The following is a 21,191-nucleotide window of genomic DNA, read 5'->3' as shown; positions in this document are numbered from 1 at the left end:
GTCATCTAATAATTTAATAATAATTTAATTTAATAATAATATATAATACTGTAGTATAATAATATAATAATTAGTGAAATGTCTTCAGATGTCATCTATATTTTCAAATACGTTATCTCTTCAAAAACTATCCAAATTTACACTAGAATATCTTAAAATGTCTATGAAAACAATTTGTCTTGAAATGTTCGTAATTTCGTGTCTGAAACCAACGGCAAAAACACAAAAAAACATTCAAAGTGTCTAAAACGAATAACACAGACATTAAAAAATATTTAGAATTTCTAAAACGAATAACACAAATAATTTGAAAAATTTAAAAAATGTCAAATTATGAAACATTCTACATGTCCGAAATGAATAACACAAAATATCGTGAACCACTAACCCCTTATGTGTTTCAACAAAAAAAAAAAAACCCTTGTGTAAAAGATTGTGGTTCTCTCTCCAAACTAATTGTCGCTCACAGAATCACTGATCTCCCTCTCACTCCCCCTAATTGTTGCTGAACAAGATCAGACCAATAGGTTTCTCTTTTCGTACGAGTTATTTCAGTTATTAGGTAATGATTACTTTTCCCCTTTCTCCTCTAGGTTTTAATTTATGTTCGAAAACGCTTATCGGCCCAAAATTCGATAAATTTCATTTTAAAACGCTGGTTTTGAAGGAACTAAGTGATGGTATGAATAAAAATCTGAACTTTACTGGTGGTCGGAACTGTTTAGGTTTGAAATATCTTGATTTCCCATTAATGGATGATTATGAGTTAAAATAATAGTATAATTTAGATCTTCCTATTTTGATAGGGATAAGTTCTGGGGTTGATAATAGATTTCCTCTTCAAGACGCAAAGTTGAATTTGTTTCTGATTGAATCTTTTAAATCAACCTCCATTGATGGATTTGCTCAACCCTAAACTGAGTTTATTTTGTGGATTTTTCTAGTTTATCTATCAAGTGTAGTCAATTGCTTTGATATATTGTGGTTGAGAATATAGAATTAGGGTTAGATTTTAGGTTTGACATTTTCATCACTGTTCATTGAGTTAAAATGTTGTGAATTCATGTATGTATATTTGAGAAATTGGTATAAAGTTGGTTTGTTTTTATTCTGAATTTTACAGGTATGAGTCCTTCAGGGATTTGACCAAGGATAAGAGTAACGTTAAGAGTTACAAGTTTGAATTGCATATTTGATGGAGTCTGGGTTTGGGTGATCTTGTTTGGATTATCCAGCTGACGCCAAATATTTGGAATCTGGGATAACGTATCGATGATTCAATTAGTGATAACGTTGACGGGTTAGTAATTACTAATTAGTACTGAAAAAGTTGCGTAATTTCGAGTTACATTTTAAGGGGCAAAAAGAAGATAATAGAATGGAAGCATCGCGAGCTCCATTTCAACATTCTGATCTTCCCGAACCGACCTCTTCTAATGCCGCCAGATTTGATACAAATATTCCTGGAAATGCTCATGTTCAGGGATTTGGGTTTTCAACTGTAAAGAAGAGAGGAGTTGGAAATCGGTCTTGGATACGTATTGATCCAAATGGGGATTCGAAGATTGTAGAACTTGATAAAGCTACTCTAATGAGACATTGTTCTCTACCTGCCAGAGATCTCCGCCTTTTGGATCCTGTTTTCATTTATCCTTCTACAATATTAGGCCGGGAGCAAGCAATTGTGGTCAGTCTTGAACAAATTAGGTGTATTATCACTTCTGATGAAGTTTTTTTGATGAATTCATTGGATGGCTGTGTTATGCAATATGAATCAGAATTTTGTAGGCGACTCCAGACAACCAGGGATCAAAGTGGTAATTTGTCTCTCTATTTTGAATTATTTGCCTTTTTTATTTACATTGTTTTCCTCCCTGTAATACATAGCCACTTTTTTTTTTGTTATAAATTTGCTTGTGTTGTTTTACCATTTTAGCGATTTCTTGAAGCTGTTTGTTTAACCATAAAAAATAACAGAAACCCCTTGAGCAAAGAGATTTTTATTGCAATATATTGGTAATTAAACCAAAGTTACCATCATTATGATAAATTGGCTACTCATAACATCTTACACTATCCTGCGTGTTAACTGTGATCAAACCTCAACATGCATTGGTTTTTTCTTTTTTCAGAATCTAGGATTAGTTATTCTTAAAGTTAGTCAGTATCCACGATATCTTAGGACTATCTATACATAGAGTAGAGGAGAGGCTTAAAACTTCGTTTCTTTTCACAAGTAACAAATGTATAATAGTGGGTTTAGGGTTTCATCACTAACATATCAACTTATGATGATCAGGATAACAGTATATGATATTGATGCTGGTTTTAGAGTTCTTAAATACTAGAATAATTTACGTACAAACATTTATGTTCCTATAGTACTTCTACCTTACCTTGTCAGTTTTCTCAATGTTCGATAAACAATATAAAAATATAATTTCACAATCTCTCCATTAAAGTTCGGAAGGATTTGAGCCTTCAACTTAATAGTGTTTATTAGGTGAGATTATGAAAATATTTCTTATGTTGGTTGGTTGGTTTGCAAATTTACTCTACCGAGAAATGATATTCACAGGGATATGCTGTATACGTGTCCACAATTCATAATGTAAAAGGTTCTTTTGAAATTAAACGCAAGAATATCTTTCAAAAAAAAATTAAACGCAAGAATCAAATATAATCGACCTATCGCGGTATTGTGAGTACAAAAATGTTTCTTCAATTGAAGTTTTACTTTTATTTCAATAGTATTTTCATCGGGTTGTTAGTTGGAACTTTCATTTGTTGAATATCCTAAAGTCTGAATGAAAAGCTTACAGCTTGTAATTATTCACTCAGATAACCTGCCTTTCGAATTCAGGGCACTAGAGCTGGCTTTGGAGTTCACATGCATGTCTCTTGATGCTCAGGTATGCAACTCTTTCTGTAATCATACTGAAACGCCCATGTTCTGAGATCAGAGATCTTTCATTTTGAAAATGAGAAATTGTAGTTCGATAAAACCTACTTTATTTTGTAATCTTAAAAATACTGAAACAACCGTTCTTTCTCTATCATGACTGTTTTTCTCCATAAATAGCTGTTCTGCAATATTAAAATAGAACTAACAGCCTTCCAATTTCAAACCTGTTATTCCTGCCCGTTCAACACTGCTATAGTACCTTATTTCGAAGGAAAATTGATGGCCATTTTTATATTAAGACGATAATTGGTATCTACTGTCGAAACTGTTTTGCCGCTGTTTAAACTAGATACCTTTTTGTCAATTCTAATGCATATAGGCTGTTGAATAGTCAAGCTGAAGTGTATGAAATGAGGAAAAATGAGTGAGAAATGGTAAGGAAAACACAGTAGGCTGCCGATAAAATGTTAACACATTTCAGTGTGTAATTCCCACAGTTACTTGTTCCCTTAATCGCACCTGTTTCTCCTTGGTCGGTCGAATGTCAATTGCAATCTAAATTTACTAAACTAATAGTTGAAAATTCTATACATGGTTGATTTTATATCATCACACTTATTTTTGGGTGGCAGGTAAAAGAGCTGGAAATGGAGATATATCCTGTCTTGGATGAGCTCGCAACATCAATTAACACCCGCAACTTGGAACGTGTTCGTAGACTAAAAGGCCATCTTCTTGCTGTGACTCGAAGAGTTCAAAAGGTGCACTTCATAAGAAGCAAAAGCTCATCATTTTTTGGACTTAAGTTTGTATTTGTTAACACGCTCTTAACATAGGTGGATAAAACCTATAATCTCAGTGGTTGTCCTCAACTGTTTCTTAGAACTGCGTTGTGTTCAGAAAATAAAATCGAAGTTGTCGGTTGGTGAACCAAATTAAAGGAGTGGTGAAATAGCGAAATAATCGTCTCCTTGTATTTTTGTTTCAATTACTTGCTACTACCTGTCTTATCGAACTATTTTCTCGAATGTCTTTCCAGGTTCGAGATGAAATAGAACAACTCATGGACGATGATGGGGATATGGCTGAGATGTACCTGACAGAGAAAAAAGAGAGGATAGAGGCCTACTCAGCTGAGCAATATTTTCATAGCAGTGTTGTAGCTGGATCTAAGACAGGGTCAAAATCTGCACCAAATTCACCCGTTGGGTCAACAATTGGAACCTATAAACTGGAAAGAGCTTTTAGCAATGTAAGCAAACATGAAAGTTTTATGAGCTCGTCAGGTGACGGGTACAACATTGAAGAGCTCGAAATGTTACTTGAAGCTTACTTTGTTGTCATCGACAATACCCTCAGCAAGCTATTATCTGTAAGATATCTCAAGCTCGTCCCAAAATTACCCTTTGTTGCCTTCCATTCTTAAAATCAGAAATTGTATTAATACCTCAAGGTCGTCAACCTCAACTCTTAATTACCTCTAGATTCCAACTATGCTGCCCACTTGTTTGGTTCATGTGCCCCAAGATCCACAAAATGAGTTTGTTGAATTGGAATCTTGAGTGTAGTGGTGTACTGGTGTTTATCGAGCAGGGCAACTCTGGCCCGTGAAACAAATAGGTCGGCCCAGCCCGGGACAGGGCCTGCCCGTAGACGTGTCAGCTTGTGCCGGAATGGCCCGCGGGCTTAGACAATTTCATTACAATTTTATTCCGTCACAAAATAATGTATGGGGCATGATCAACTGTGATCAACATAAATTCTTAAGAGTGTCAAATATGGTCAAAATGTTATTTTAAGTGGTCAACTATGGTCTAAAAATGTTAAATGATCAAATCAATGTTTCAAAGGGTCAAAATTCAAATCAATGTGTACGAGAGATTTTAGAGGGATATCACAAACTCTTGACACAAAACCATTTGTTGTTTAGCAAATGACATGCATAATTATAGTGTACATAATGTAGTAATGTACAATATAGGTAATATATACATAATTCTCATATATTATACTACATAGCATTCACGGGACAGGTCTTTACATGCGCCGAGCCCTTAGATAGGCGGGGCTTAAATGGCCCGGTGGGCTCAAATCCTAGCACAACCCGCGACTATCCCAGGTCGCGGCCGGCCTGACCCGATAAATACCACCACGTAACTATAACTAGTATTACAGATAAAAAAAAATATAACTAGTATTGTTGCCCTCAGTACAAATCTGACCGGAAATAGGCTAAAGCTCCCTAGGCCAAATTAGCCTTCGTCAAAATGGATCAATCAATTAGTTCAGGTTTTAGCTCCCCATGCAAGGTTTTCACAGGTTTCTGCACAGTAAGCTTTGTAGAAGTCTACACATACATAATAGGTACGATTTGCACATAGTTTGCATATGTTTGCATGGGTTTGCAAAGGTTTCCCGAGGGGCTCAAGCCAAAAAAGTGTTGCATGTCTTTTTCTTCTTTACCAGGACCGACACCTATATTGTATACTGGATACTTTTTTCATTTTCTTTGTTGGTGATACAGCTCAAAGAGTACATAGATGACACTGAAGACCTCATCAACATTAAACTGGTAAGAGTTTTGATTTACCGATATCATAGATCTTTTCCTTAGTTTTCCAGCAGGACGTTATTTCTTCAATAAGTGCATTAAAACTTCATTTCTCGTCGATTTTTCTGTGTTTCAACAGGGTAATGTTCAAAATCAGCTGATACAGTTTGAGTTGCTACTCACTGCTGCAACTTTTGTAGCTACAATATTTGCAGTTGTTGGAGGAATCTTTGGAATGAATTTCAAGCCTGCAATTTTCGAATATGCACCTGCTTTCAACTGGGTCCTGATAATAACTGGAGTAGTCTGTGTACTTATATACTCATCTTTCTTGCTGTATTTCAAACACAAGAAAATTCTCCCGTTTTGACAAAACACACAATACGCTGACTTTGGAGAATGAGCTGTGACCTTCCGGCATGTCAAGATCTTATGGGAACTTCAGAAGAAACACTCTCACTTGGGCCATTCTTACTAATCATTTGTTGCATCAATTATGAATTTGACGATGTTATAAAGAAATAAGATTCTCAATTGCTCTTTATGTAACTAACATTTTCAGATTAGATATGAAATCTGACTTGAGACCTAAATTGGGTAAGCCAAATTTTAAAATGTTTGTTCCTTAGCTGACTCTTGCTTTCGAATGACTGGTTCTTCCTTCCAACTTGAGGATCTAGATGCATCAAATCTTCTTTCCACATACAAGCTTCTATCAACCAAATTTAGTTCCAAACGAATCAAATCTTCTTTCCCATGTGTTTAAAGTTTGGAGGGTTGTAGAAGGATTGGGTAGTAGGTTTGTTTGAACTTTGAAAATGGTTTGAGTGGAGATGGCACCTAGGCTAAGGAATGTACATGTTAGAGGGCTTGGATAAGATATACACGTTTCGACCACATTAACCGTTGTTTGCACTCACGACTTGGATTGATTTTTACCCTCGTGCACTCACTTTTATATGCACACCTTTTGATAAAAAAAAAAAATCTTTCTGATGGTAAGACGATAATTAACGACATTTCAACTTAATTGAAAAGATACTGCTGATGTAAACGTTCAACTGTCGTTACTCATCATCCGAACGAAATATTTAAAGCATTTTTCTACAAGAATAGTTCTCGGTTTTCTGTTGAAAAGAAGATTATTGTCGTCATTTGAATTAAATTGATAAGATGTATTTGACTTCTATGTCTGGAGGTCGGTACTTATCCTACCGACGAAAAACCGAAAGCAATGTGTTGATCTATGTTTTTTGGTCGACAAGAAGGCTACCCACTGTATGTGAAAAAAAATCGATAAAATGCATTTGATTTCTATGTCTGAGGGCCGAATTGAAATTAACCCCACATTTAATATGGGAAGAAGCTAAGGAGTGACTAGAAAATTCGAGAAGTAGGGAGTCTCTCTCTATAGCTCATTTGAAGGCATTTTTAATCCAACGAAGTAAAAGTGGCAAAGGAATTTGGGCGGTCAAGATTTGTTTGAAGTGTTGATAAATAATCGTTGGATTATTCTTCGTAAAGACTGTGTCTCGTTAAACCCAGAGAAAGGGTTTTAGCTGAAAGAGTTCGTCAAAAGGTAACAAATGTCTTCTTCTTCTATTTTATATCTCGTTCTAAATCGGGTTTTCATTTGCAACCAATCTTAAACCCTAATAATCTAACTTTCATTTTCTATGATCCATCTATTAATCTCAACTAGAATAGATATGCGAATATAAATCTAGTCAACTCTGTGCTGTTTCAGTTTTAGGGTTTCTATTGCTTTGTATTTAGAGATGTGTATTATGATGATTGATGTTTATATTAGTGTTTCCATCTAGGATTAGTGGTTTGAATATGTATAAGAAGCTTACCAAGGTTTTGATAAGTAGTCATAATATATCAAATCATGAGTCTTTGAGAAAAAAAAAAAATAATGGCATTTAAGGTTTTTATTCAAATTGAGATTATTTTGGATCCATAATGATTCCTTTGTAGACTGTTTTCTTGACCTAGATTCTTTGTTTTCATTTTCTTAAACTATTATGCAATTTCATTTTATTCAAATTATGATTATTTTGGATCCATAATGACTTTTAGAGAGAGAAAATCAGTAAGATGATGAATCTCTGTTAATGGAAACTTCTAAAGGCGCTTGGCCTTATTGCAATTGGGGTTCCTAGATGTGTAAAAACGGGTGATGGCACTAGTATCGTCGGGTGCCTTAAATGTTTGTGTTATATTTTCTCATGGCATACGAAACACAAAAAATTGAATTTCTGTAACAAAAACTTGGATTTCTTTCCCATCGGAGAAAAAATGGTTTGCACATCAAACATTTTCAAATGTATCATACGGACCCTAAGGTTAAAGAGTCCGGCTTGTCTTGTTTATTTTTTGCTTTAGATGTGTGTAAATTATAAGGTTGTTTGATATATTTTCCTAATCACTTTTTTTTTTACTCTAGGTTCCGATTCCGACAATGGCTTTCCTCAGTAAAATGGGTAATCTACTCAAACAGAGTACGGGAAAGCGCATAAGTTCTGATTTGTCAGCTTCAAATCCTTCTATTTTCCAAGCTATCCGATGCATGTCGTCTTCCAAGGTTTTCATTGGGGGTGAGAACATGATTTCTACTGGTAGAGTCTTGGATATTTTACACTTTGAGTAGTGTTGTGATTCTTTGTAACTTGGTAATACAGGTCTGTCTTACAGTACTGATGACACAAGCCTGAGAGAAGCTTTTAGTACCCATGGGGAAGTAATTGAAGGTATTTATAATGCTTCCTGAAAATCAAACATGTAAATATGGTTTGTTTTGTTATTTATATTTGAGGGAAGTTTTCTTGGAAACTTGGTTGTAACTACGCCAGTCGATGATGAATGATATGTTTACTGCAGCAAGAGTTATCATGGATCGTGAGACGGGTAGATCTAGAGGATTTGGTTTTGTTACTTTCACATCTACTGAGGAGGCATCAAGTGCCATCAGTGCTATGGATGGGCAGGTACTGTACTCGACTTGTCAAATTTCTTTTACATGGAACTTAAACACGCTTAAGGTGACATAAACCTAGAATGAAATTTCAGCGTGCTTATTCTTAATGATGTCTAGATTGATTTCAGTTCATGCATATATTATGATACGATGTCAGATATATTTGCTCTTGTATACGAATGCAAAAGCATGAGTGAGGCCCTTAAAGGAAATATTTGTGTAGAACTTTTTTACTTTCCCCTTGACATGCATTGATCTCTTTTAACATTCTTGGGTATAGGGCTATAAGCATATAGCTATATAAGAAAGGTAAAATCGTAAAAGTTGTATTCTTTTACAGTCATCGTGAGCATAGAACCCTACCTGTGGCTTGCTGTAGTGGAATTATGGTTTCGTGACATTGGGTCCTTATTGTTCTTTGATATATTCCTGGTGAAATTTTTTCTCAGGCCCTTATTGTTGCTCTCCGCATTATTTGAAATGTGACAATTGTTGTTTTTGTTTATTTGTTAGTGTTATTGATTTGAAGTTTTTTACTTCCTAATTCAGGATCTTCACGGGCGTATGGTAAAGGTGGACTATGCAGCAGATCGAGCTGGAGGAATTCGTAGTGGCGGTGGAGGCTATGGCGGAGGTGGTTATGGTGGCGGAGGTGGTTATGGTGGCGGAGGTGGTTATGGTGGCGGAGGTGGTTATGGTGGAGGGGGTGGTTATGGTGGCGGTGGTGATAGCTATGGAAGTGGTGGAGGCAGCTACGGTGGAAGCGGGGGAGGTGGTTATGGTGGTGGCAGCAACTATGGCAGTGGTGGTGGCAGCTATGGAAACAGTGGAGGCTTTGGCAGTGGCGGTTATGGTGATAACAGCAATGTTGCCGCAAGTGGCAGTGATAACTATGCTGGCAGTGGAGCATATCACCAGGCTGAGCCGATGGTTGATTCCTTTAAGCACAACGACAGTGAGCCTGCTGACCAGTTCGCGAGCAGGAGTTAATAAACCAAGATCAATACTTTGTTTGCTGGACGAGAATGAAATAAGTAAAGAGGCTTCTAAATATGTAGTTGAAAACCATTTAGTTGATTTTCTTCTGGTTCGTTTAGGTCATGCCTCAAGCAACAAAAGTAGTCAGTCGTATCGAGTCTTTGTTGGAAAGTATATTTCTCTGTCTCACTCAGTGTCTTTATTCTGTGAACTTGGGCTTTCAATACCTGAAGATGTCGATCGACAAGTATTCTTTGAATGAATTCGGAGCTTATGTTTGATTTATGATTTTTTTTCTCAAGTTATAAGACAGTTTCTTCACCATATAATACCTGAAGGTTTACGTGTATAGGGCGTTCTTGTCATAACCAACCGTTCTGCTTGTCCAATCAGAACGCCTGACAAAAACAATGAAAACGACTATTTCTCATTCTCCTAGTTAAATGGCAGGTCAAATGGAGAAAGACCTAAGTAATTTTAGTTGCTGAATTCTACATCACTAATTCACCACCTAAATTTAGAAATCATTCATCTCTCCTCATCTTTTAAGAGATGTTTACATCTCTCCAAGGCTCCAACTCTCCCTACTAGAAAAATCAAATTCCCTCTTCCTTTTCTTTTCTCTACAATTGAGGTGTGAATTAAAAACAACAAAACAAAGAAAGACAGGAGAGAACTAGAGATGGAAATGAAGGGTGTTAAGATTATGGCTATAACAATGGGAATTGTTGTACTCATGGTTGCATTCATGCACCAAATCGAAGGCGGAGAGTTAGGTGGTTTTGATGAGTGTCATGGCACTTGCTCTAAATCTTGTCTCGCAGAGGGGGACGACAAGCCATTTTGCGATCTCAAATGTGACAACTTTTGCTCTGATAACGTTAAAGTAGCTACGGGTAAATATGTCTTTTTTCACCTATGTATATGTATATCAAATTTACAATAGTTACACAACTGATTACTTTTTTATTGGAATTTAATTGGTGTTGTGGTGAATTATTATAGGAAACTTTGACAATGACAAGGACACCGATCACAACGACCACATCGTCGCAGATGTTCTTGGAATATCAATACCAGCACTCGATGATGAAGATGAAAAACGTGATTAAGATCTAATTATCTTCGAAATTTATATGTTGTAAGAAGAAATTAATCTTCATTCTTTCTTGTTTTATATTTATTTGTAGCAGGAGAATACTTTATCGAAAAATAAAAGTTGGGAGTTTTGTCATTGTACCTTTTATCTCTCTTTCATTGAATAGATCTGTACGCTAACTCGTTTGTATCTTATTTGTTTAAATTGTTTACGTTTTCGTCTAATCAGTTTACAAGTTGATTAAGAAGCTGAGTTTTTCAACTCGGCAGTCGGCAATAATGTGTTTACAAAATTTTCTAGTATTCATAATTTTCGTCGAGGACAATCAAAGAAAATAACCATCAAGAGCACTGGTGTGAATCAAGATTTAGATTAAGAATTGGATTATCAAAATTTCTAGCCAAATAGACTGATAATCAAACATTCCACATTTTAGCTGAAAAATTTAGATGGTCTTTCTACAACCTATTCTAATCTTCTCTAGAAACATAATCGAAAACTTTCAAGCATTTCGAATACCTTCAGCACCTGTTTGAAAAACATTTACACAGATTATGACAGTATATGTTCATATCATTTTTTCTTTTATAACTATCTATAGTCTTGTGTTATCATAATATTTTTACAGGGGAGGAGTCCGAGTCCCCATCTCATTTTCAGGCATCTCGGATTTAGCTCTCAACCTTGGGGAATAGTACAAGGCATTCTGCAACTGTTTTGAACCTTTGTTTGCTAGAAGATTCGTTCTTCTCAAGCTCCTTTATCACAATGCTTTCACGATTTGATCTTTTCTTCTTGAATTGCCGGAAACAGCTACTCTTTGATGGGCTACTGAGCAAACCATCGCTTTCTTTGCATTGGATGACATCTTTTTCAGTTGTACTATCCGTAGCTATAGAAGTCATCAAAGACGCCTGAACTGAAACCTGCTAATGGCATTTAAGGAACATGGTTAGAAGAAACAAAGTTGAGATAGAAGCAAAAGAAATCATTTTCCACTATATAGTGGATATTTTTTTGCAGCTTGAACCAGACCGTGTAAGATTGTTGGCATATGCAAGAAATCCTTAACATCTTTCAGACACGTAAAGCTGAAAAAGGAAATGGGGAATGATTCAAAAATTGAAGGACCAGACCATTTACTTGAGTGACCAGTTATGTCGTTTAGAGCCATATATGCTGACATTTCAAAGGAAATTCGGACGATTCTGAATGTCTATAGACTTTTGAGGTTACAAATTTGAACGCCTGAAGTCTCTCCATGAGAAGTCCTACAAGGGAAAAGGGTGATCTAGAAACCAAGAATATAAAGTCTAGGTCCTTTCCACTCATTACCAATTGGTTTTGAGTTGGAGAACCACAAACTTAATATGGTATCAGAGCTAGATCCACACATGATAGGGTATAAAAGCCACAAGTGCTCCACGTCGCCCAAAAAGAAAAAAACACGAGTTCGGCTCAAAGAGCTCCACGCATGAGAGGGCGTAGTTCCACATGGGAAAATGATGATCTAGTATCCAAGAATATAATGTCCAGGTCCTCTTCACTCATTACCAATTGGTTTTGAGTTGGATGACCACAAACTTAACACTCTCAAGTAAGTAATGTTTTGTTGAAGAAACTACCGCATTGACGTCCACCATGGCAGCCTTTTCTGCTATATTGCCAATCCCTGATATGTCATCCTTCTGTTTCATTTTTAGAGGCTTGGGGTAAGGAGGGGGAGACTCCAAATTGCAAGCACTAGTTTGAACTTCAAGCTTCACTTCTTTCAGATGAAGAGGCAGAGAAAAACCAGGCGGAAACGACAAATCATGTGGAGCAACTGGTATTCTTGAAAATGGGTTTTCATTGAGACCTTTGTGAACTGCATCAACATTGCCTGTTTTAGAAAACCCAGGAGGACCCTGCAATTCTAATGGTTGTTCTATTTTTACTATTGATGAGGGAAGTGGACTTGATCTGTCTGAGTGCTTACGTATGTCAAGAGCATTTGATTCAATATACTTTCCCTTTGGAGTTTCCACATTGAAGCTGACTTTCTTTCCTTCCAAATTTGATCTTTCTATGGGTTTATCTATTTTCCCGAAATCTATTTCATGCAGCATGTCATTTTTCATATCCACGATTTTAGCATATTTCTCCTTGAAGATGTTCAGCGAGCAACCAACATTATGGTAATAACTCAGACAAGCACACTCATCTTGCTTACTCCTAGATAGAGGTTTTGAACAAATCGGTTTTCTCGTAGGACGAAATACTCCCCATAGATAGAACTGCATGTTGATTCCTGGGTGGTAAGACATAACATAAGAAAAACCATCATCGTGTTTTCAAAGTGAAACTCTCTACAAGCGAGTCATTTCGTTCATACCCAAGATAGACTAACTAATCTGGAGAAATACTAGTTATTTTAAGTTTTTAATAACTCAAGAGTTGTCAAATTAGTGAACTTCCCTAACATAACACCTCATGTAAAATACTGAAGCACTCACGTTGAGAATCCATTGGGAGTTGTTTCGAACTGAACACGAGCAATTCCACGCCATTCAATGAACTTCGCATGGTTAAATCCTCCATCTGAATTGACTCCACAAGACATGCATACTTGTCTTTCGACCTACTGCGTAATAGAACAAAATAATCGTTCATCAAAAAGAAAGAAAAAGAAAGAGAAGATCATAACTGAACATGAAGTTTTAAAATATATAGGTTTCATAAGCACCTTCCCAGATCACTAGGGAGAAAATACAACGCAATATCACCCTCACTAGGAGAAGCAATGTGGAAAATCTCTGGCCACATATCACGACGAGGATGGATATCGAACTTCAATATTTTGGGCATTTGTTTTGACACTTCATATGCTTTACGATGAACTTTGTTTGGTGGATGAGCCTCGAGTCCCTCATACAATATATTGGTAATCTCAAAGCTTCCCCTAGAAGTGCAGAAGTCAAATAAATGATAGATTATAATTTTAGTGGGCATGAATTTGATTTCATTAGAAGAAAATAATCTCAGCATGTTCTTCCAAATAAGCTTGCTTAAGTTAAATCATTCACAAATGTTACTCACTTCCATAAAGCATTTATAGCAAAATTATCTGGAAACATCTCTAATCTAGACAAGCTCTTAGACTGCCCTTGTGGTGAAGATGCAGTCCGTGAACTGCTCATTGGATTTTCCAAACAAGCAAGCTCTTTATTTGGTGATGTATGGACCTGTTTGCCTGACACAAATTCAGAATGAGTAATACGAAGATATATCATAATATATATAAGAAAACTCTTTTCCAGATCAGTATAGACGAAGAACTTTTTGCAAGCTCAAGGAGGAAACCTACCTGCAGGTTTATCCATTGTCAACAACTGTGGTTCTTTAGGCGTTAATTTGGCTGTAAATTCGACACCAGCATTCCTCGCATTAGTCAGAGACAAAATCTTATGTCCTTGTTCAGGTGGGAAGTCAGACATAACTTCTGTCCCTTTGGTTCTTAAACTTCCAGAGCTAGAAAACTTATGCGGAGAATGCAGTGGAGATATCTCATCATGCAATTGTGAGGTAGTCTTAGCTTGTGGTTGTACGCTACTATATGTTGGCCCACTAACAAGAACTGAAGACCTTGAAGGTCCAGAAGATCCATTTGTAGGCGACTTTTGGGTAAACCTCTCTGAAACTTCGGCCGTAGAAACAGGAGGGATCTTTGAGATTAGATCATGCAATCTTGGCGAGGACTCCTGCAGTTGAGATTGCCCACTGCTGACTGAAGGCTCTGAAGGTTTAGATGATCCATGTGTTGGCAACTTCAGGGAAAACCTCTTTGAAGCTTCGGTCACAGAAACAGGAGTATTCTTAGAGATAGGAGTACACAAAGTTTTCACGGAGTTAGTTTGCGAGTCCAACCGACATTGAATAGTGGATGCCGTAGTTTTTGTTCCCGATGGTAGCGTAGCGACATCTTCAGCAGAGAGAAAAACGACCTTTCCTCCCTTCCAATTTTTATTAGAAATTTGAGAATTTTTCTGCATGATAATGTTGCTAGATCCCCTCAAACACGAAAAACGCTGGTTGTTAGGAGCTTGTTCCTTCACATCAGGTTTTGTTCTACTTTGACATGCTTCACAGAACCATTCATCTGGATCTTCAAAGAAGCTTCCCATGCAATACCTGAAAAGAAAGATACTTCAAGAGAAAAGAAATAGTATCTCCATTTTAGATTAACGCTAAGGAAAAAATCGGTCCAAGTTCTAGTTATTAAGTGACTCAAAAACTCCTGTCAGGGACACATGAAACGCACAAATCAAACTTTCTTTCTCAGAAGTATGGTGTAAAATATAACGAAGCATTGAACTCTTTTTTTTTCTTTTCGTTTCTTTGTTTTGTTAAATCCACGATGCACCCAGTATGAAAACTTCGCAAAATACCATATTGGGTAACCTTACCTATGCACACATGATCTACGGCATATGCTACAACTTGAAAGAAGTTCCGGAAACCCAACAACACCACATATATCACATGGTTGTCCCTACACAATGAAAACATAGACAAATTAAAAAAAATGACACATTTGACTCCAAGAGTCGTTACGCTTACATGGCTTTGATACATCATGAATATAATATGTAATACTCATGAACTGAATTAGCACTATAATCGCCATCATTAAGACATCTTCGGCCATAAAGGCCATATAAAAAACCTTAAGGCCATCCCAAAGGGTTTGAACGCCCATCTATTCCTACTTTTACTTTATTTATTGCCTTAATTACATGAAATAAATCTCGATGATAAACTGCTTCCACCGAGATTCAATCTCATGAACTCATGGGCTTAAGAGGGAGTATCCAACCATTCTACCAATACACCAAATAGTGGTGTACAACATAGACGAATTAATCAATCAGGGCAGACTCTAGATGACAAAAATGTAACCAATTAGAACATTCCAAAAGAATTTCTATCGTTTATAGACAATTAATTACTCTTTCTTATTGTCTATATGATTAATAGTTTTTTTTTGTTAAAATATATGATTAGTAGTTGGTATCACAACTTGAAAATTTCAACATGCTCATTTTAGATATTATTCTAGACTATCAATTTCGTTTGAGAAGCGACTTGGTCCTTCTATTGAGAATCATCTCTCACTTGCTTTTACTTTAGCCCCTCCCCTAAATGTAAATCTTTTGTCAAGGAAAGAAAGAAAAAAGCACTCAAACCCATCTGGATTAGGTTTCAAATATAAATGACATAAAACATTATATGAGAGCAGACAAAGACACATTCCAAGGAAGAAGATCAAATCTCACTATACACCAAAAAAAAAAAAAAAAAAAAACAAAAGAAATCCATTCTATGTCAAAGAAAATCAACTTACAATCTAAAATATAAAGAATAAAAAAAGAAAAGGAAGAATCACAAAACCCTATAAGTAAAATGACCACTAGTGTGAGGATTTAAAAAAAACCCTTCACATAGGAAAATAGAAAATAATACAGCTTTAATTTGAGACAAGTAAAGAATGAAAGAAAAAAGTACAACAGATGAAAGTTGAAACCCACATTGCCTAATAGAAGAGTGAAAAATTCAAACTCATTCAGAAAAGTAAAGAAGAAGATGAAAAAGTTGCAGCAAATGGAAACCCTGAAAGGAAAACAAACCAAGTACACAGAAAATTACTAGAAACTAGTAATTAAAGCTTAAAGTATCATAATAAGAATTAATAAACATTTTCTTTACTATTCTGAAAAATCATCAAAAATGTAGTTTGTGTTAAAGAGGATTCTTACTGATGGGCTCTCCTTTGATCCTTCCATTTCATCTCTCTCTCTCCCTCTCCCTCTCCCTCTTGTGATGATAAAGTTGATGAGACTTTCAACTACAGAACAAGCTTTTCACACATATGTTGCTATGAATATGATGACTCTATAATGAGACTGACCTCTCCAAACCCCCACTAAACCTCAGATATATATAACTGGCATTAAAAACACAAAAGAAAACCTTCCAAAATAGAAACATAAAAGAAAGGGTGCCTCTATAGGCCCCGTCTTTTTGTTACGCCCGCCCCGTCTTTTTGTTAGGCCCGCCCCTCTCTTGGCACTGTGTGTGGGTTTCGGACTGGCTTGAGTGTGTGTTGTTCAAACTTATCTCAGATTAAGAGTGCTCTCGGACTGCCTAGTCCGTGGGGGCGGGTCAAGAACAATTCATCTGAGCGCCTATATACCCTCCCTAAAAGAAAGCATGTTACCATGAATTTCAACAATTATTTTAATATGTTTCTTTCATTCGAATTTTGACTCACTGTATTTCGAGACGACTATCTTAAAAAATATAGTCATCAAAAGATGAATTTTTAACATCTATCATGTGTGTCAAGTGTTTGTGTGTAGAATTTATAATAAATCACATAGAAATGTGATTAGTACATCAGTTTCACAAAATATATCTTACATAACACACAAATATGAATCACTATAAAGTGACTTCAACTGATATTCGTGGAGTTCTAACAAAGTTGAATCTAAAATGTGCATAAAATTTGAAGCACTCTATGCACCCAACTTGAAACAACAAATGCTACATATTATTGCAGGTGTGTATAATATATATATATAAAACGCAATGATCTTTTTTGAGTTTGGCTGTAGATTTGTATCTGAGATATTCGTGTCTGTCGGATCTTCATCAAAAATTTTACGATCTAATAGTTGTTTTTAAATTTCATAAATAACTACCCACATAAAATTCCACTGTAACTAACGGTTCTCTCATGAACCGTTTTACCCCTCCACAATTTCACGACCATTTCATAACCATTTATAATTTCTTAACTCGCATGGGAGGGTAAAACTGTCCTAAAATCTCTCAAAGATAACCCACGGTCTCTCCCACTCCATATGCCAAATTCGGTTCAAACCGAAACTAAATCCAACTCGAAACTAACAATTTATCATTAGTTTTATTGAGTTTGTCTACGTTCTCATATTAACCCTGATTTCTCTTTTACCAGTAAAATTTCCATCTCTGCTTATCTAACAGGTTTTTTAATATATGTCTTAAGTTAGATTTCTTTAGTAAGTGGCAATATTTTGTTTTTGACTATTGATATTGATTCTAGGTTCATGTTGATTTCTTTTATCGATTCTTCTGTAATAGTCATTTGTTTTGTATTCTTTACTTTCTTATCATTAAGATGTAAGACATCAACGACGACGTAGTCAAATGGGATCTATCGCGTCCGTAGGACGCGATGACCACATATATATATATATATATATATATATATATCCAAAAGAAACCACGATAAAAATTTTAAAAATATCCTCAGGTTCCATGAGTGACAGCAAGTTTATAAAGACATTGTATACTGCATTCTCATATTATACATATTTTCTTTCGTTAAGAGTTTTTATCTAACAAGGGTTTTATGTGGCAAATTATATGCTTCTTCACAGATTTACAACAATAAAATTTGTACTTTTTTTCCTTTGTTGTAATTTTATCTCATTGGGTTTTCCGAGTAAGGTTTCAATAAAGCAATTTCTAATGTGACGGACAATCAGAAGAAATGTTGTAATCATTTGATTTCCCGTACCTTAGAACTCGATCCACCATATGTTCTCCGCCATTACTTTGTTTTCAAGCACCATTAATTGTGTAACTCTCTTACTAGACTAAACTCAATGGGTAGGGGTTGGGTCGGACTCCCAAATCAGGGGTTCCAACTCAAACTTAAACGGTTGTGATTTACATGTGCGGAATTTTAATTCTATATTTCGATTATAAATTGTTAGTTCTAAATTTAAAATAAAAATTTGATATAATTCTCAAGAGATAATTTTAAAAAGATAAAGAAAAACAAAAAAGTTTAAAAAATAGATAAGAACTTAAAAAAATAGATAAGAACTTAAAAAAAAATTACGAAAAAGAATTGATTTTAAAAAAATAAAAATAAAAAATATTGGGGCGGATCCACCCATTGGGACCTCAAAAAACTATAATAGGACCTGAGAGCCCTGACAGAGGGGCTCCGATATTGGAACCCATGTGGATGGGCTTCCAATTTTTGAATTTGGGAGCCCCAACACTATACATTGGGATGCTCTTAAGTATGTAACTCCTCAAAAGACATGTATTAAGAGCTTTGTTGCTAATGAACAACATGTATCGAAGATTCGAAGTAGAGAAATTCTCGGCCACTTAATAAATGGTCGCGGCTTTGGGGAACAAAGGATAATCTCCGAGGAATAAATTCTTTAGGGAATTCATATTTTTGTTGTATATTTTCAGAGACTATTTTACTTTAGTCCAAAAATTCACTTGATCAAACATTGCCCACTAATCTTCATCTTCTTTATCACCTTCACCACAACAACTTCCCACCTCCACCATTCCGTCCACCATTGCCACCTAATCTCAATCTTCATCCCCGCACCCCGACCAAACAAAAACATTACAAATTCAAGCCACAACAAATTCTTGTCACCATTTTCATCTTCATATCTCTCTTATATCTTCTTTCTTTCTCTAAAAATTAACTTCTTCTCTCTGTTCCACCTCCATCTCTGTGGATCTCTTCACATATCTAGCCAAAAATAAACTGGTGAAGAAGCACAATAACAATGGCGTTAATTTCCTCCGCTGTCGCAAATCAAACCGCATTAAAATTTAATCTTATCAATCGAGTGAGAAAGATTTCTAATCCTTTTTCTTTGAACTCCCTTTTTTAGGTTTCTATTTATACTCATCTACTACTGAAATCATTTCATCTTCTGCCTATCAAAATGAAGTTTCAGACTCACCACCACTTCCGCCCTACCTCTGTCGCCGTCAGCAGATGGTCTGGAACAACTCCAGCAATGGTTGACTAACCGATCATCAAAAGATCACCAAGCAGTAAACCCCCTAAACAAGAAAAATTAGAAGATATCATTTGTAGGATGATGGCAAATCGATCTTGGACTACTTGTTTACAAAAACTCAATTAGGGCATTCTATCATCGGTCTACTCGTAACTCCGAAGACGCTCTTCAATTCTTCCGGTGGGTTGATAAAACTGGTTATCGACATAATAAATCAACCCAGGGGTTCCTGAACTTTTTCTTTTCTTGCTAGTAGGGTTTTTAAACTTGATGTGTTCTTTTTCATACGCCTAAAATGGGGTATTGAATGGGATGGAAATTTGTTTATGTTCTTATCGAAGATATGGAAAAGCTGGAATTGGTTAAAAATCTACTGAAATTTTCTTGAAAATGAAGGAATTAGGAGTTGAAAGAAGTACCAAATCTTATGATGTTTTGTTTGAAGTAATTATGTATCGTGGAAGGATTTAAATGGTGAAATGATATTTTAATGCTATGTTAAGAGGTGTGTTCTGACTCGCCATACTTATAATATGATGATTTGGGGCTTCTTTGTAGGTCGGAATTTGTGGTTGCCGGAATTTGTTGAGTGGGAAAGAAAGATAGAAGATGAAGATAGGGGGCAAAAACAAATCAGTAAATTTGTAGGCCAAAAAATAAATATACCCTCTAAGTCAATATTAATTGACTAGTTATAGGATGGTGCGGACCTGCTTCCGGGCTGTTAGTGATATTGTCCGCTTCGGCACACCTGGACCTCACGATTTTAAAAGGCCTCACTAGGGAAGGGTGCTTAACCTCTTAAGAGGAGCACCACGCTCCTGTCTCCCACCAATGTGGGATTGCTTTACAACACATCCTCTCAAGACCACATCATAGTAGAGCGAATCGTGCTGATAACGTGTTATAGGAGGAACCACCTATCTCTATCTGGTTCATTTCTGTATTGTCGTTGATTTCTTTAACGACGCTTGGTAAAGATTTACCAGATGTTTTGCAGTTTTACAAGTCCTTTTCCAATGACCGGTCATGCCACATCTATAACATGAATTAGTTTGCATTTCAGATAGTTCATTTAATGCCCTTTTTTCTTTGTCTTGTCGACTAAATGGATGAGGTCTAGTACTCGAGTTATTGTAACGTCCTCGACGACCACAACCGTAACCACGACCACGTCCACCAGAGTGGTAGCCACCATCTCCGTTATTCCAATTTTGACCATTCCCACGTTTGCATCCTCCAGAGTGGTAGCCACCATCTCTGGTATCTATTTGGTGATCGTTGCCACGACCACGCCCTTTAGAGTGGTAGTCATCACCTCTATTATTTTTGTTGTGATCGTTGTCACGACCACCTCGTCCATAAGATGTCACATTGGTTTCAGATACTTCTGAATAACCTGTTGGACGAGCCTCTTGATTTTTCATAATAACTTCTCTATTTTGTTCCGCAACAAGTAGACAAGAAATTAAATCAGAATGATATTTAAAATTCATATTTCTGTACTGTTCTTGCAGGTTCATGTTAGATACATGAAAAGTAGAAAATGTTTTCTCCAACATTTGTTCTTCACTAACAGGGAAACCACAATGTGCCAATTTTGTCGTTATTTTAAACCGAATATAACTATACTCAGAAACAGTTTTATAATCCTGCAGTCACAGATGCAGCCAGTCATTTAAAGCCTTAGGTAGGATAACTCATTTTAAATGGTCAAAACAATTCTTTAAACCGATCCATAACAATAAAGGGTCTCTCATATTTAAATATTCCGACTTTAGATCTTCACATAGATGGTGTCGGATAAA

At 36.0% G+C, this 21,191-nt stretch overlaps 3 protein-coding genes across 4 annotated transcripts; 2 read left to right on the top strand and 1 right to left on the bottom strand.

The window, feature by feature from the left end:
- Window positions 1-277: 277 nt before the first annotated feature.
- LOC147566629 (magnesium transporter MRS2-5-like) lies at window positions 278-6,049 on the top strand. The gene is made up of 7 exons (XM_086653134.1): window positions 278-562; window positions 1,124-1,817; window positions 2,842-2,912; window positions 3,538-3,666; window positions 3,945-4,277; window positions 5,430-5,477; window positions 5,596-6,049. Exons 2-7 carry the CDS (start codon window positions 1,379-1,381, stop codon window positions 5,824-5,826), a joined length of 1,251 nt encoding a protein of 416 aa, XP_086509260.1. The 5' UTR covers window positions 278-562; window positions 1,124-1,378; the 3' UTR covers window positions 5,827-6,049.
- A 643-nt stretch (window positions 6,050-6,692) lies between these two features.
- LOC147566628 (uncharacterized) lies at window positions 6,693-9,699 on the top strand. Its single transcript, XM_086653127.1, has 5 exons — window positions 6,693-7,035; window positions 7,906-8,056; window positions 8,141-8,209; window positions 8,340-8,446; window positions 8,986-9,699. Exons 2-5 carry the CDS (start codon window positions 7,921-7,923, stop codon window positions 9,424-9,426), a joined length of 753 nt encoding a protein of 250 aa, XP_086509253.1. The 5' UTR covers window positions 6,693-7,035; window positions 7,906-7,920; the 3' UTR covers window positions 9,427-9,699.
- Window positions 9,700-10,864: 1,165 nt separating this feature from the next.
- On the bottom strand, window positions 10,865-16,816 carry LOC147566627 (uncharacterized). 2 transcript variants are annotated; one of them, XM_086653125.1, is made up of 9 exons: window positions 16,309-16,816; window positions 14,959-15,044; window positions 13,860-14,683; window positions 13,592-13,745; window positions 13,239-13,454; window positions 13,009-13,136; window positions 12,139-12,803; window positions 11,549-11,604; window positions 10,865-11,439 (listed from the first exon to the last, which is right to left on the bottom strand). In XM_086653125.1, exons 1-8 carry the CDS (start codon window positions 16,333-16,335, stop codon window positions 11,581-11,583), a joined length of 2,124 nt encoding a protein of 707 aa, XP_086509251.1. In that variant the 5' UTR covers window positions 16,336-16,816; the 3' UTR covers window positions 10,865-11,439; window positions 11,549-11,580. The 2 variants fall into 2 exon arrangements, with proteins under 2 accessions (XP_086509251.1, XP_086509250.1); XM_086653124.1 differs by lacking the exon at window positions 11,549-11,604.
- Window positions 16,817-21,191: the final 4,375 nt, after the last annotated feature.

The sequence above is a fragment of the Eschscholzia californica genome, unplaced genomic scaffold, assembly GCF_041429995.1.
Source record: "Eschscholzia californica isolate CP2 unplaced genomic scaffold, dmEscCali1.0.p SCAF_1, whole genome shotgun sequence".
In the NCBI taxonomy this organism is placed as follows: Eukaryota; Viridiplantae; Streptophyta; class Magnoliopsida; order Ranunculales; family Papaveraceae; genus Eschscholzia; species Eschscholzia californica.
This window is presented reverse-complemented; position numbering and strand designations above follow the sequence as displayed.

Excerpts from the sequence above, each read along its gene's own strand:
- LOC147566629 (XM_086653134.1), top strand. The coding sequence starts at position 1,379 with ATGGAAGCATCGCGAGCTCCATTTCAACATTCTGATCTTCCCGAACCG. Across the intron at positions 1,818-2,841 it reads GACAACCAGGGATCAAAGTG|ATAACCTGCCTTTCGAATTC; the intron begins GTAATTTGTCTC and ends TTATTCACTCAG. Across the intron at positions 2,913-3,537 it reads GCATGTCTCTTGATGCTCAG|GTAAAAGAGCTGGAAATGGA; the intron begins GTATGCAACTCT and ends TTTGGGTGGCAG.
- LOC147566628 (XM_086653127.1), top strand. The coding sequence starts at position 7,921 with ATGGCTTTCCTCAGTAAAATGGGTAATCTACTCAAACAGAGTACGGGA. Across the intron at positions 8,057-8,140 it reads TTCCAAGGTTTTCATTGGGG|GTCTGTCTTACAGTACTGAT; the intron begins GTGAGAACATGA and ends TTGGTAATACAG. Across the intron at positions 8,447-8,985 it reads TCAGTGCTATGGATGGGCAG|GATCTTCACGGGCGTATGGT; the intron begins GTACTGTACTCG and ends TTCCTAATTCAG.
- LOC147566627 (XM_086653124.1), bottom strand. The coding sequence starts at position 16,335 with ATGGAAGGATCAAAGGAGAGCCCATCA. Across the intron at positions 14,684-14,958 it reads CGTAGATCATGTGTGCATAG|GTATTGCATGGGAAGCTTCT; the intron begins GTAAGGTTACCC and ends CTTTCTTTTCAG. Across the intron at positions 12,804-13,008 it reads ACTCCCAATGGATTCTCAAC|GAATCAACATGCAGTTCTAT; the intron begins GTGAGTGCTTCA and ends CTTACCACCCAG.